Source organism: Cervus elaphus, chromosome 5, assembly GCF_910594005.1.
Source record: "Cervus elaphus chromosome 5, mCerEla1.1, whole genome shotgun sequence".
Classification (NCBI taxonomy): Eukaryota; Metazoa; Chordata; class Mammalia; order Artiodactyla; family Cervidae; genus Cervus; species Cervus elaphus.
In genome coordinates this window covers 17,635,710-17,649,766 of record NC_057819.1, presented here as the reverse complement: position 1 = coordinate 17,649,766, position 14,057 = coordinate 17,635,710, and the positions used below count along the sequence as shown (strand labels likewise).

The 14,057-nt window shown below is 46.4% G+C and overlaps 1 protein-coding gene across 3 annotated transcripts in view; it reads left to right on the top strand.

Annotated features, from left to right (window-relative positions):
- CUX2 (cut like homeobox 2) overlaps positions 1-14,057 on the top strand; it is a 268,877-nt gene that overhangs the window by 157,378 nt on the left and 97,442 nt on the right. For all 3 annotated transcript variants that reach the window (XM_043901848.1, XM_043901847.1, XM_043901849.1), the window contains one exon: positions 12,495-12,605. In XM_043901848.1, the coding sequence (XP_043757783.1) occupies positions 12,495-12,605 (111 nt within the window). The remainder of the gene's footprint in view (positions 1-12,494; positions 12,606-14,057) is intronic.

Genomic DNA, 14,057 nt, shown 5'->3' with positions numbered 1-14,057 from the left:
TGGGCAACCCCTGTTCAGTGTGGGACTTCTTCCTGGAGATGGCATCAGTCAGCAGATGTCTTCTAACCCTAGAAAGGAGAGTCACGGTGTATGAGTTGCAGCCAAGTGAGAACTGGCTTTAAGGGGTGTCCCCATGGGTTAGGAATAGCAGCAGAAAGCGGGGGGTGCTTTTTGTGTGAACTCTGGCTCCCTTTTCCTCCTCGTGACCCCTACAAAATATTTGTCCTTAAAAATGTTTATCTTCATGCTGACAAACTAGACTGCACAGGGCATTTATTAAACACTAGTTCCTCCCATTTGTTCAGGGAGAATTTACATCTACAGATTTCTCAGGTCCTCTCAGTAACCGCTCAGACAGCCTGGCCTTTATTTAACCAATGACACACTGTGGGCAGCAGGAAGACGGGCACTTGCCAACGTCAACAGCAAATCAGGGGACAAGTGGTGGAGGACCCAAGGACTCCTGGGGTGGAGCCCTCCCTGGCCTGCCCAGCTGCCCTTCATTTGAGGGTTTTCCTCTTTCCATCTTACCCTCAACCTTCTCTGGTTGGGACTTCCCTGGTGGTCCAGTGGGTAAGGCTCTGCGCTACCAATGCAGGGGCCCCAGGTTTGATCCCTGGTCGGGAAACTAGATCCTAACTGCCATAACTAAGAAGCCTAAATGCCACAACAGAGATCCTGTGAGCCTCAACTAAGACCCAGTGCAGCGAAAATAATTTTTTTTTTTAAGTTTGAAAGTCTTTTTTAAAAAAACAACAACTTTCTCTGGCTGATCTTCCCAGTGCCAAATGGCATTAGTTTCTTTCCAGTGGGTCCCTAAAATCCGCCCCCTCTCTCTCCTGCCTGTTGCCCCCAGGCACCGTCACCCACTTGATGCATAGCAGGAGGTGGTATTTCTGTTCTCTGGGCCTCCAGGCTCATTCCCGTGCCCCTGAGGCTTCCCAGAGCTACCCGAAACAAGCACCTCTCTTCTGCTCAGCTGTCCTCTGTGGCTCCCAGTTCCTTCTTGCCTTGATCTCATGGCTTTCCAACCCAAATCCACATGAATTCCTACTGTGCATCTAGGTGGTCAGCCACTCCTGCGCACAGCCTGAGTTTTCCACCCTCCACGCCTTTACCCACAGCTCCTTCCTCCTCCAATGCCTTCTCCCAGGTGCTGGTGTTATATTCTCCTGTTAGCTGCAGCTCTCTCCCAGGGCACTTCCCCCAGGACATGGCGCGAATGTTATGTGTGACCATCATCTTCCACCACTGAGCTGCTCGAGGCCCCGAGATCCTCACCTAGCACACAGCAGGCGCTTTCTTCCCCACCTGGATTGTATACCTTAGCCCTGTACACCAGTAAATTTTTCCAGAGCTTTCTAAGGTTCCCACAGAGCTTCTTCCAATGCCCAGTCTCCTCCCCCACCTCAAAAAAGAGGCTATCCTGAGAAATGATGTTCGAATGGCACAAACTTCAGCGTTGATGCCATGGTTTGGAGACGAGGGGACCAGGATTCAAGGCCCAGGTCTGCCTTTGCCTGACTGTTTTCTTGGATGAGTGTTACCATCTCTCTGAGACTTGATTTCCCTGCCTGCAGAAGGGGTTAAAGGAGGAGATAGGCCAACAGGTCAACCATGAAAAGTTACCACTTAGTTCCTGTGATATGATGAGTAAGCACCACTGTGGCACCTAGCAAGGGCGTGGCACATAGTAGGTGTTCAGTAAACACTGAAATGAGTGACTAAGGGATTACTCGATGTGCCGCCTCCCCCTTTTTAAACAAAGGAGAGGGAAGAGCACAGAGGGGAGCTGCCCGGCCAGCTCACCCAGCTGAGCCAGTTGTGTGAGCCCTAAGAGGAGACAGTGGGGTCCCTGGCCCCTCACGCGACATCCACCAGAGTGGGGGTGGGGCTACCTTATTTTCCCAGCGCCACAAGGTTTTGCATCTGAGAACTCCAGAATATAAAGCAGCAATCAAGGGCAGGAGGAAGTGATCGGATGTGGCTCCCGGGTTCGTGGCGAGATAATTAGGTGTTTGATTGGCATCCTCTCTCAAGGACAGCCACCTCCAGGTCCCGCCTGCAGCAGGAATTGGCTTGTTTTCCTGGCTGATGCCTGGGGGTGGGGGTGGGACCTTGGAAATGGGGGTGCAAGTGCTTAGGGGAGAGGTCTGGGGCCAGGCTTGGCCATCATGTCTTTCATTTTTCCTTTATTCATACATTCATTCTTTCATTCAACAAACATTGAGCACCTACTGTGTACCAAGCATCAGGGATACAGCAGTGACCCAAACAAATAAAGCCCATGTCCTTCTGGAGCTGACACTCAAGGCAATAAATAAATAGGGCAGTAACTACATAAATGCATTGATGACAACTGCCATTTAGAGAAATAAGCAGAGAGAAGAGCGGGTGAGGTAGGAGGAGGTGCTTGCTTGCTTTTTTAAATAGGATGGTAGGTAGGACTGGCTTTTGGGAGGAGATGGTATAAGAGCTGAGACTCGGAGGAGGCAAGAAAAAGACCCATGCGGAATGAAAAAAATACAGTATTTCAGACAGAGAGAACAACCACTACAGAGGCCCTGTGGCAGGAATGTACTAAATGTGTTCAGGAGCCAGCAAAGATCCTGTGTAGCTGGAGAATGACTGAGAGGAGAGCAGAAGGAAGTGAGGACAGAAATAAGTCATGTGGGCCCTTGACATTGAGATGAGCACTTTGGCCTTGATGCTGAGTCAGGGGAGAGCTATGGAAGGGTTTTGAGCAGGGGAGGGACAGGGTGTGACTTGGGTTTAACACTATCCCTGTGGCTGCTGGTGGGGAGGACTGTAGGAGGATGAGGGCAGCAGTGGGGAAGCCCACTGCAGAGGCTCCTATGGTCACCTAGATGGTAGTGGTAGAGAGGATGAGAAGTGGTTGAATCAGCCGACAGGGTTTGCTAATGAGAGCAATGTCTACACTGCAGCCCTGGGCCTCAGCCCAGTACCAGGGCAGGGAACGTTGCTGCCTCCTCAGGGCTAAGGACTGGCCATGCCCCCGAGCACCCAAGCACCTCCTGTCACCCTGCCTGCACCCCCAAGAGGGAAGACATGCCATGATTCCATGTTACAGCAGTAAATCCTCAGTACAGAGAGGCCAGGGGTCTGCCCAGAGTCACAGAGCCAGTAAGTAAGAACGTCTGGACTCGAGCCCGCTCTGCCTGCCCACTGTGGGCTCTGGGCTGCCTCTAGCTACAAGCAAATTAACGGAACTTTGGGAGCCTCGAGGGAAGTCTGGTGGGCCACAATTTTAATTGTCTGTGTGCCCTACAGGACCAAATACTCCGTGCAGGCAGGACTTGGGTCTGACTTGTTTTGGGCAGCATTGTAGACATTTAAATTATCATTGACTAACTGCACGAATGGATGGATGGAGGGATGGACAGGTGGACAGGCAGACAGACTGACCTGGCCCAGCCGTGCTCCTGGTCTTCAAGCCAAATGAGTCCTTGTCTGGAACACACAGGTCAGGTAAAGGTTGCCTCATGAGCATCTGGAGGAAAGAAACCAGAAGAAAGTGTGATCTTGGCAAGTGTCTGTTTCTCTGCAGGTACCATGTGTAAAATGGTACCTGCATCGCAGGACCATTCATTTGCTCCCTCAGCAGATGTTTCTAGAGCATCCACTGCATGCCAAGCACTGCTGGGAAAACTAAATGAACTTTTGTATGCGAGTTAACATGGACCTAGAAAACCCTCTGTGGACAGTTATTATACTGTTGTTGTTATTATCACTGCACTGGGAGTTTGCTTAGAAGTTTTTGGCAGCTTCACCCACACACCCAGGCCTCTTGGTTTGGCCACAGTCCTGTCAATGGGCTTTGTGACCCAAGTGTGAACTGTCTGTCACCCTGGCCCAGCTGATGGAATTCAGTAAAGCCAGCTTGGCTAAGAGCTGTTTTTCATAGGCACCGCCCCTTGCCCTGGCCGTCAGATAATTGGCCCAATACATCTTGGCATCTGGAATTTACATACGATACAGGGAGTGATGGATGACTCTGGTAACCCGGTCTGTCTCTCAGCCGAGGCTCAGTTATCCATCTCAGCAGGCTACAGAGCCATCTGTCTTGTCTCCTTACTCATGGCCAGCCAGCATGTGCCCTTTGTCCCAGGTCATCCCCAACCCCCTCCTTCAGCCTACCTCTAGGGCCACTCTGAAGGCGACGTTCCCATCATGCCCAACAGCATCCCCAGAAACCCTCCTCGGTATTAGCTTGAGACTCTGATGGCAAAGCCCAGAATGGTTCCATGGACCTGAGATGCAGCGTGGGTTGTTTGGCCCCTCAGAGAGGACCCCTCCTTGCGCCTGCCACAAAGCACTTCTCATGCTTATATCTACTAATGGTCATTCACTCTCAAGTGCTTTTTGAGTGCCTTCATGCCACTGGCATTTAGTTAGAACTTGCGGCTACAGTTGTGAACAGGACAGGCACGGTCCTCAGCCGTAAAGGACTGACATACCATTGAAAAGACTATGAGCACTGAAGATCTAGACACTGTGCCAAGCACTTTACCTACTTACAGTCTGGTTCTCAAGAGATTTCCTCAGTAACCCTTTGGGCACAAATTTTTATCCCCATTTTACAGACACTAAAACTAAGGTTGAATATCTTGTCATACTGCTAGTGGGGGAGTCAGAGCCAGAATTTGGACACAGGTCTGTGGTCCCTGAATATTGTCATTGTTCCCCAGACAGACCAGGCTGTTTCAGGGCTTCTGACACATATCATTCAATCATTTGACCAACAAGCATTTCTAAAGTACCTACTATGTAAAAAATAGAAACTGTTCTAGGCACTGAGGATAAGAAGCACCATAATCTCTGTCTTGCTATCTTGGAGTTTTCATTCTAGTAAATAAAACACACAGTGTGTTTGATAGTGATACATGTTAAGAAAAACACTAAAGGCAGGAACAAAGAGACCAGTTAGGGGGCTGCCACAATAATCTCGTTTCCTCTGTGTGGGATGCTTAGCTTCCTTAACCAGCTCATCCCCTGAACTCAGGTCACATGTTCCCACCTTGGTGACTCTTTATGCCAATCACAGCAAGTCACCTTGCTCTCTGTGTCCCCATCATACTTCATTTGTACTTTTCATGTTGTCCTTTGACGCACGGTGTTGGAATTGACCTGTCACCTCCACTGCACTGTACATTCCTCAAGGACTGGGGCTGTATTGGTTAATTTCTGTATACTAGTCCCTAGCACTGTACCTGGCACAGAACTGGGGCTCAGTAGTTAATTGGATGGATGATTAGATGGGAATGGATGGATGGTTAGATAGATAGATGGGTGGGTGGATAGATGTGTGATTAGATGGATGCATGGATGATGGACTGATGGCTGGTTGGGTGTGAGTGATTGGATAGATGGATGTTGGATGATCAGTTGGATGAATAGATGATCAGTTGGAAGATAGATGATCTGTTAGATAGATGGATGAATGGATGGATGGATGAATGAAATGAGTGGATAAATGAATGGTTGGTTGGGTGATAGGATGGATGTTGGATAAAGGGGCTTCCAGCCTGGGTAACATACTAGGCCCTAGCAGCCCCTGCCCAAGTTGGGAACCACGTGACGACTGGATTTAATTAGTAGAACTAGGTAAAACTCTTACCTCTCCCTTGCCCCACCAGTTTCCATACCCACACAGAGGCAGTTCAGGGCATAAGTCAGGGTTTCACTCTTCTCCAACTCTGCTCTGGAGGTGATGTCTTAATTGGATGTCCTTTGTCCCTTTTGCCAGAACTACTTATGCCCTAACTTGTGTTATTTGGTTTCAGAGCTCTTGGAGGATATAGACAGTATCTGATTCATTGTTTTCATTTCTCTTATCTAATGCCCAGCACACTGGAGATCATGGGTGGGTGGGTGGGTGGATGGATGGATGGATGGATGAATGTACAACATCTCTAGTTTAATCTCCCTGCAGCAAAGAGAAAGCAAAGCTCCAGGTTTGTGTTGGGGGCAGTTAGTGGCTGTATTGAAAGTCATAATCACTGGTCATCCTTTTTTTCCAGACTTGGCCTGGAATCTCATCTGCCACTTCATCCATATATCCTTACAGGAGATAATATACATAAATTGCTTAGCACATTCCATAAATACTAGCATATATATATAGACAGCGTACATTTTAGCCATGAGCTATTTTCTATAAAGAATGTCTGTTTAAAGTTTCATGTGGAGAAAAGGCCCTAGGGCTTTAAAAATAAAATCTGGTGACAGATACCAGAAAGGGATAACAGGGGCACAAAGGTAATGCCCAGACTTGGAGAAGAGGGTCTAGGAAGCCTTCCTGGAAGAGGGGACATTTAAGCCAAGGCACAAAGGATGAGAAAGATCAACTGCAAAGAAAGAGTGAGGTCATCAGAGATGAAGGAATTAAGTCTGTTGAGCCAAGAAGTTGGGAGACCCTGCTGCCTTTGGGTTTATGCAAGGAATTCAGTCTGGTTGGGAAGGAAACAAAGAGATGGGAAGATGGGGGAAGGACTAGGGACCCAGTGACACCCAGATGGGGAGTGTGGCGATTGTCCTAGAGCAGTGGAGAGCCAGAGATAGATTTTGAGCAGGGGAGGGAAATGTTGAAGAACCATTTCAACCCTTTCAAAGTAAAGGAGTGAGTGAGGTCCTTACTTCCTTAACCGCTAGTCCCCAACAATGACTGTGTCATTTTTAGATCTCTTCTCAGAGTTGGTATTAGGGGCATATTGTCTGAGTGTAGGGGTGTCTTTGGAGCTGAGAAGAGTGTGAGCACATGCTGGGGGACTGATCTGCATACACAGGGGTCCCCAACTTCCGGGCTGCGGACCAGTGTCTCCTGTCTGATCAGTGGTGGCATTAGATTAGAAAGAAAGTGCACAATAAATGTATGCTTGAATCATCCTGAAACTATCTCCATGCCCCGGTCCATGGAAAAATTATCTTCCTTGAAATCGGTCCCTGGTGCCAAAAAAAGTTGGGGACTGCTGTTTAAAGGATATATATATATTTTAAAATTTATTTGGCTGCATCGGGTCTTAGTTTCGTCATGCAAAATCTTTTGTTGTGGCATATGGGCTCTCTAGTCGCAGTGCACTAACCCAGTTACTCCGCAGCAGGCAGAATCTTAGTTCCCCAACCGGGAACCAAACCCACATCCCCTGCACTGCAAGGCGGACCACTAGGGAAGTCTCTAGATGTGTCTTATGCGTGTCTCCCCTATAGGAGCATAGCATCTAGCGCAAAGCTTTATGCCCCCATTGACACTTCAGGTCAAGATCCTGTGTTAAATTTCTTTCAAAACTAGTTATTCTTGAAAGATTCCCAATTCTTCCTGGTTGGGGAAACACAGTTGAACAGAGAATGTTTACTTGCTGGCCTCGTAGATAACCACCAGTTTTCCTTCACCACCCAAGAGCCATCCTTCCCTCTGAGGAAAACCAGCCTCTTAACCAGCTGTGCAGCCTGGGCAGGTAACCTAAGGTTTATTGCCTTAGTTTCCTCATCTCTAAAATGGGAGAATCAGATTCAATTCACATGAGCTGAAGTGTGAGACATACCTCCACGGACAGGACATGAGATGATTGTAAGTAGACCTGACACGAGAAGGGATCGGCTTGTGTCAGGAGCAACGGTTAACCCTTCTCCGTGGTCATCCATTCCTTCTCATTCGAACAAGAAGAAAGTCTTTCCCTTTAACACTTCCCTAGCACTTGCCAACCTTCGTTTATAACAAAGACAAACAGCAATGCTTTGTTTTCATTGTACTTTTAAAGACTACCATCTGTTCATGGCATCGGGTCCTCTAGTGATAAAAAGAATTTCCTTTTCAAATGTACTTATTTAGGTTAAAAAAAAAAAAAAGAAGTAGTTGTTATGTAAAGGTCAAAAACAGGTGAAATTTGTCTATGATGCTAGGGTCAGAATGATTGTTACCTTTAGGGAATACTAACTAGGAGAGGGCATGGAGAGCCTTCCAAGGTGCTCAGAGCATGAATATTCTGTGTATCTATCTGAACAAGATATATAAGGGTGTAAGAGATTTGAGCTTAAAATTGAACTTAAAGTTATGCAAAAACAAGGAAATGAATCAGTTTGAATATAAATACCAAGGACTTTGTTTAATTCATGTGGAACATCAATATGGCAGAATGCATGCAGAGTGGTATGTATGGTTGAAGTTCAGGCAGTGATGAACTGGACAGCCTCGAAAGTTCCTTCCGGCTCATATGTTCCAAGACCCTGCATGCCTGGGAAGCTCCAAGGTTGCCCAGCAAGGTGATGACAGACCCTCTCAGAGTTAGGAGCACTTCCCAGACAGTGGGTGTTTCCCGTAGACAAGCAGCAGAGCTGTAGGTTCCATTAGAAGAGCCCTTCTTCCCTTGCCCCAGCCTCTTCCTGCCGTTCCTTGTCCTGGATGCAGCTCAGCCCCGGCTTCCTTTCTTTCTGCACACTGGCCCGAGCCTCAGCTGCATCTATCATCTGCTCCAAGCTCATTAAAATTATTTCTTTTTAGTTGCAAATGGGCTGTTTATGATGATCATTATTTGAATGGTCTGCGCCGGGCTCCGGGCTGTCTGTCTGCTGCTGATGGCCGGTTAATCAGATGAGTCTTCTCCCCGCCTGGGCCTGGCCCAAAGTCTGGGGCTGTGTTAATCATGGCTCCCCTAGGGCTGGGGGCTGGGGGCCGGGTGGAAGAGGATCCCAAGTTCTGCTTGGTCATCAAAGAGGGCCTGCAAGCTGTGTATGTGCCTGGGAGTTCAGACACTTATTTCTAAAACTCAGCTTCAGACGGGTGCTGGTTTATGTCTAAGAGAGTTTTTTTGTATTCCTTCAAAATAAATACAGTGCTCTGAGGTTTTTTTTATTTAAATATGTTCATTTTAAAAGACTTGTCAATTCTCTCATTGGCCATCTTGCTTTGTTAATGTTTAAATAGTCTTGTCTTTTAGGGTGGGAGGGAGTGGTTTTTTTATTTTCTTTGCCTGTTAGAGTAAAACTTGGCAATACTCTGTCATCCTTTTATTTGGGGGCAGGGGTGTGATGCTGGGAAAGATTGAAGGCAAAAGGAGAAGAGGATGACAGAGGATGGGATGATGATTGGATGGCATCACCAATTCAGTGGACATGAACTTGGGCGAACTTTGGGAGATGGTGAGGGACAGGGAGGCCTGGCATGATGCAGTCCATGGGGTCGCAAAGAATCAGACATGACTTAGCAAATGAACAACAACAACAAGGGGGGTGAGATTTTTACCAACCTGTAAAATCCAGAGCGCATAGAATCACTGATCTAGGGGGTTGTTCTCTGCGCTCTCAGTTTATCTAAGTTTAATATCAACCAACACTTGCTGAACAGTTAGTACTGTGCTTGATGCTTTACACATTTATAACATTTAAAAACGGCTCCCTCAACATCCCCCAGCTAGTGAGGAAGGGACTGAAGCCCAGTGAAGAGCAGGACATTTTAATTTGCCTTTATAATCCACCAAGGAGATAATTCACACCTGAATTATTAGGAATATAATTTGTTCCTTAGTCCCTGCTTGAATCAACTTACAACATGTTAATGTGTCCACCACATGAGATGATGTATATAAGGAGCTTTAGCATGTTGCCTGGTATGTGTAAGGACCTAGTTAGTGATAGTTGTGATTATTTATTTGGGCTTCCCAGGTGACGCTAGTGGCAGGAGACATAAGAGATGCGAGTTTGAACCCTGGGTTGGGAAAATCCTCTGGAGGAGGGCATGGCAACCCTCTCCAGTATTCTTGCCTGGGAAGATCCCATGGATAGAGGAGCCTGGTGGGCTATGGTCCACCGGGTTGCAAAGAGTTGGACACAACTGAAGTGACTTAGCACAATGCACGATGATTATTTACCATTGTTGTTGTTGTTAGTGTACTTACCATAGACAAGCGGCAAGACTTCAGGGTTGAAGGATGAACATAGATGTAAGACAATGTTGAGAAGAACGTAGACATCAGACACATCATCTGCTCCTCTAGGGATGAACAGGAAAGATACCAAGAGCTGGGCTTGCCTGGGGCTGGAGTTGGAGGCCTGCTGATGTTCCGCGTCCCGTCTCACGCTGCCCTGTCTACAGTATGGATGCAGCAGACAGATTCGTGCCCACCAGCAGCCTGGGAGGTTAGGGCGGAGGGAGCTGGTGCACTTGCACGGTGTCATTGTCTGGTACAGCACATCAGACACTTGGACTTATCCTGCTCTGAGATTTCCTTTCGGAACCTGGGTTTGATGTTTTAAATAAGGAGTCAAAGATCAACCCCCATGAGGTTGCTGGGATGCTGGGAGAGTTAGTATCCCAGAGATAAGAACATTGTGTCAGATATATGATCATTCTAAATCATGTGATGTTAACCCAAGTCTCAGTTCTGTTTGTCCTGTAGCAATGTAAAAACCACACCTTTATCTTCAAGACAGATGAAACAAACTAAGAAAAACTGTGAGCATCCTGCCACAACTCCAGTTGACCATGACATTCTGGTTCCTTCCCTCCTGCCAAGTGAGGGTCCTTCCACCTGGCTGCACTACCTAGTTGGGTTTTGTCTACCTTTGATCAGTCCTATTGCTGCAAACACAGATCTCTCCCCAGTCACTTGATATTTTGGTCACAGTCAACTGTGGTTTCTTTATTGGAAACTGCAGTTATTTTTAAATGATGATAAACCAGAAATCTCCTTATTTTCTCTATCACCTTGGTAGACTGTCAGAAATTGTTGCTGTTTTCTCTCTCTCCTCTCCCATGACACCCTGTTCCTTACCTGGCTCAATAATTCAATGGGGCGTCTGGACTAGAAGTCCCCGCACCTTGGAGTTGGTGCACCCACTGCTGTGGCATAGAGTTGATTTCAGCACCTTGGAGAGCACCACACTTCGCAGTCTCTTGCCCCTCTATTTTAATGACTTTTTTTTTTTTTTTTGCCTCGACCTTCTCCCTTCTAGTCTCAATGATTTTCCAAAGAAGTTAGACATTTCTTCAGAAATAGAAAGTCCTTCCCTGATTTTTCCCAAAAACTCCATAGGCAGAGACACTTATTCTGGGTTTAGGGTAGACGCTCCAGCCTTCAGTGGGTATGAGGTTTATGGTGCTATGGTGAACTGCTGTTGAGCAGATTTACCGACTCTCAGACATGATATAAGACAATTACCATGCATTTTGTCTCTTAGAGGGAAAAGGATTTGCAGCGGGTTAATAGTACTTTTATTTCATTATCTAATGGTAAAAGTGTTTCATTGTGTGTGCAAGATGAATGCGTATTAGTGATGACAAATGGGGTCTTTCAACACGGTACCAGGCCTCGTCATACATATGTTAGATTAAAGAGTTCACCCTCGAAATACACTCTCGCATCTGCGTGTGTGTTTTTAATAAATCTGATTGCAGAAATTTATTGCATCACCGGATTTAGGAAATTATGGGGCTTGATTGCTGCAAATATAATCGGGTGATATATACAGAAATGCTCCTCGAGTTATGGTCCAGAAAAAAGCCCATCTCGGGATGGTGCAAGAAAGCAGCAGACCACATAAACAGAGCATTTCTTGAATTATGCAAATGAAATCCATGACAACTCATGGTGAATTGTACTCCCCTTGTGAAACTGCCACCGTTAAAGTGAAGAAAGCTGCGAGAGGGGTGATCAAATATACATGTACGACCAGCAGACATTGTCTGTCATGTGTGAGCTGGAGCGTCCCCCACTTCCATCCCTCCCTCTTTTTTTCTCTCCTTGGTGCATCCTGTAAAAACCTGGTCTGAAACCTTCATTGCACATAAGCAGGCAAAGCTGCTTCCAATCCTTTGCTCTGAATCCAGCAGTCTTCAATGAAATATTTCTTATACTTGAAGTGAACCTTAAATGATTTACTGCAGGATACACAAAAGGTCATCTTGCTTCTTATTGGCACCTTCATTTTTCCAAAATCTACTGAAATTAAAAAGCCATCTATATCTTAAAAGGCGTATTTATGAACCCTTAAGTGTAAGTAAGTCATAGTTGGAACAGTTCCCACCTCTGATATATGAAAGCTGTCGACAGCACTTTCTTACACTATAATATGCCCATACAATATGCCGCACTTTACTATTTTGACACGGTTTGGAGATGTTTTCTACAGTTACTGACAAGCTTATGCCATCACTCCCTTGGAAATTTAAGAGGTGGGGCAGAGGCGTAAGGAAGAAATGAAAAAAACAACTCCACCCAACTTTATGGGAGAGTATTGATCTGGCCTGACTTCTGACAAGCAAAAAAGCTGTCCTGGATTTTTTTTTCGGTTGCATCCCCAGTTTCGTAAATTATTCATTTGTGCCAGGAGTCAATATCCTGTCTTTTCTCAGCTTTTTTGTAAGTTAAGAAAACTTGTTTGGAATGCTGTTTTGTACAATGATTAAAAAGGAAAAGGAGGAAAAAAAAATCTTTTTCTTTTCTCTCTCTCCTTTTTTTTTTTCTTTTTTATTGTTCCAGAAGGAGCTTAATTCCGTCGCTTCTGAGCTGTCTGCACGGCAGGAGGAGAGTGAACATTCTCATAAACATTTAATTGAACTCCGCCGGGAATTTAAGAAAAATGTACCTGAGGTACAGTATAGTTGCTGTTATAGAATTAACTCAGTAGGAATGCAGATTTTTCTCCGTTCAAACTATATTTTGAAAACTATAGACATAAGTGACTAACAAGAAAAGAAGCTAATTAGCCACAAAGAAAAATTACAACCCTCAACGTTTCCGCATTTCTTCGTATAGTGGCACTCAGCCGTGCTGTCTAGAGTAAGAGCAGGACGCTTCTCCACGGAAGCCATTGTTTTTGAGGGCTCTGTACAACATCCATTTTCCCCCCACATTAACGTCCAAGTCAGATGCTTGGCCTTGACAGCAAAGACAATTTGTCTTGAGTTCCTGGTTTTGTTTTGCTTTCCCGTTGGCGTCTGGGAGATGGTGGCTGTAGACTATCACCCTCTCCAGCCCTTCCCTTAATCTCCCAAGTCTGAAAGTGGCACCCATTCCCCATAAATGTGCCTCATTCTTCACCCCTTCCTTTGCAACTCCAGCCACCAGCATTGTCTTTCCCAGCTGCTATGAAGGTGGTCCAGTTAATGACCAGCCCCCACAATGTAAGAGTCCCGCAGGGGAAAAGACGAGAATGGACACGTTTCTTTCTTCACAGGGGTGAATGTGTGAATTTTTTTTTCCTCCTCTATCAGGCCCCCTGTTGCTCCTCAAATTTTTTTTTTTTAATGATGGAAATAAATGCAAATAGGAAGAAGAAAACCTCCTGACTCCATATAATGTTGGCAGGGATGTGACACATCAGAGGCATGAAAACGGGAAACAGACACCCAGCCCATTCCCAAAGCCAGCTGTGCCTCTCTGTGGTCAGCAGAGGGTGGAGCTCTCTGTCTCAGCCCACTCAGGTGGCTTGCATCTTGGAGAACCAAACAGGGTCTGCCATTCCGAAGGTATTAATGTTAGACCTAGAATGTTGATTCCATTCTGCCTATTGGAATCACCTAGGAGTCCTGTTGCCATCTTACTGATGGAGGAGGGGCCCACAGAAAGGTGGAGAAGACCCAGAACCGGCTACCCAGAAATCAGGCCACGCGGAGGGGTTGGTCTCTTAGCTGTGAAATCCTCCTCACATGTCATAAATATCTTGGGTTCTTCAAGGCAAGAGTGGGAAGTAGGTTCTAGTTAGGACTTGTCCCTGGAGCAAGTCTGGGGGGAATCAGGTTTGAGAGCTGAGAGAGAGTGCACTTGGAGAAGGGGTGGGAATCTCAGATCTGTGTGTCTGCCATGTTACAGCTTCAGAAAGACCAAGTCAAGTCCTGGGTTTGACTGGGAGCTAAGAAGACATGGGGAGATTCTGAGCATCCTTCCCTCCCCTCTTACAACAGAGAACAGCTTAGTCTTTAAACCGATTTTTTGCCCAGAGTGAGAGAACCAGAAGCTTTGTCTCTGAGTCCAGTGTCTGGGAAGCAGAGACGAAATGGCCACAAATCTCCACAGCCCACCATTTAGACCTTCCCCCAGGCC